This window comes from Helianthus annuus, chromosome 10 (assembly GCF_002127325.2).
Source record: "Helianthus annuus cultivar XRQ/B chromosome 10, HanXRQr2.0-SUNRISE, whole genome shotgun sequence".
NCBI lineage: Eukaryota > Viridiplantae > Streptophyta > Magnoliopsida > Asterales > Asteraceae > Helianthus > Helianthus annuus.
In genome coordinates, this window is record NC_035442.2 from 121827178 (window position 1) to 121828905 (window position 1728).

The 1728-nt window shown below is 39.2% G+C and overlaps 1 protein-coding gene across 1 annotated transcript; it reads right to left on the reverse strand.

Moving 5' to 3' along the window:
- Nucleotides 1–609: 609 nt before the first annotated feature.
- Nucleotides 610–1445, reverse strand: LOC110881381. The gene is made up of 2 exons (XM_022129660.1): nucleotides 1162–1445; nucleotides 610–1081 (listed from the first exon to the last, which is right to left on the reverse strand). Exons 1-2 carry the CDS (start codon nucleotides 1443–1445, stop codon nucleotides 610–612), a joined length of 756 nt encoding a protein of 251 aa, XP_021985352.1.
- Between the last annotated feature and the right edge of the window lie 283 nt (nucleotides 1446–1728).

Here is a 1728-nt window from a genome sequence, read left to right on the forward strand (position 1 = left end):
AACGAAAGACGAGATTCAACCACCTCCATAACCGACTTCCAGTTTTCCACTCTTGACATCCTAGCTCCCACCATGACCCCAAGATGAATGAACGGGATCGTTCCTTTTTTACAATTTAACACATTCGCCATGGATTCCACTTGACTCGAGCTCACTCCAATCCCCATAAGACTGGACTTACCCATATTAATTTGCAGGCCTGAAACAATATTAAAACACCGCAACAGTAGCGCCATGTTTTTAATGTTAGAACCCGACCATTCCCCTAAGAGCACACAATCATCGGCGTATAAAAGATGAGTAAGAGTGGGACCGTTATTCGGGAGCATAATACCTCTAAGGGCACCCAACCGACTCGCTTTTCTCACCATACTAGAAAAGCCTTCCATTACAATGAGGAACAAAAAAGGAGAGATTGGATCTCCTTGACGCATACCTTTAAAGCAAGGGAACTCGAATGTAGGGGAGCCATTGACTAGAACGGAAGACCTCGCCGAAGCTAAGATGCCGTAAATCCACAAACACCATTTATTAGGAAAGACCATTTGATCCATCATCGACATAATAAATTTCCAATTTACGTTATCATAGGCTTTCGCAAAGTCTATTTTAAATAGACACGCCTGGTTCTTCATTTTTTAACCACCCAATCACTTCATTTAGAATTAATGGCCCATCCATAATCAATCTATCTTTCAGAAACGCAGTTTGGGTAACCGAGATCACCCTACCGATTACCAGTTTCAGCCGGTTAGCGAGAGCTTTAGACACCACCTTATTAATAATACCGATAAGATTAATAGGACGATAATTACCCAAGCTGACCGGATCCTTCTCTTTAGGAATCAGAGCGATGAAAGATGAAGTGGTTCCTCTCGAGAAAGTACCAGTTTCATAGAATTTATAAAAAATATCTATGAAATCTTTTTCGAAGAATCTCCTGAATCGCTTAATAAATTTCATATTAAACCCGTCCGGGCCCGGTGCTCGGTCACTATCACAATCAAAAGCAGCTTGCTTAATTTCCTCCTTAGAAAAACGATCAATTAGAGCAGCCGCCTCCGCCTCCGCCTCCGAGATCCTATATGCATTATCGTATTCCAAAAGGGCCGATTTGAAGCATCCTCCTTAAACTTCTCTCGAAAGAATTCAAAAACCAACTTTTTAATTTTCTTCGGTTTAGAAATCCACTGATTATTAACATTAAACCCATGAATCGCATTAGAAGATTTCCTTCCATTTACAACACTGTGGAAATAAGTTGTGTTATCGTCGCCTTCCATAGCCCATTTCGTTCTTGTCCTTTGCTTAAAATCTTTTAATTTAAATTCTTCCAGCTCCAATATAGTTTGCTTACACTCCAGCCGGATCCAATCCTCCTCCTCCGATAGTTCCCTACTATCTAATGTGCAACATGCACTTCTTGGTTTGTACCCTAAGCTCATGATGTTGTACGTTTATTTAACCACTCCATATCATACTTTTCAAATGGCCCACACATATTATAAGATCAAACAAATGAGACAAAAGTTGTTTTAATATTAAATCAATCATCATTCCAACAATCCCAGGTTCTTTAAATGCTTGCTCATAAACCTTATCAACTTCCTAAACTAATGTCATCGATCAAAACTATAAATCGGGAATCGTCATTATCGACCTATAACAATCATCCTCATTATTTAAAGCAACTATCAACAATTGTCATAATCATCTTATCGCACATAA

Bases quoted from the DNA above. Each gene is read 5' to 3' on its own strand.
- LOC110881381 (XM_022129660.1), bottom strand. From the start codon at position 1,445: ATGAGCTTAGGGTACAAACCAAGAAGTGCATGTTGCACATTAGATAGT. The intron at 1,082-1,161 runs GTTGGTTTTTGA...TAATGCATATAG, and splicing joins AAACCGAAGAAAATTAAAAA to GATCTCGGAGGCGGAGGCGG.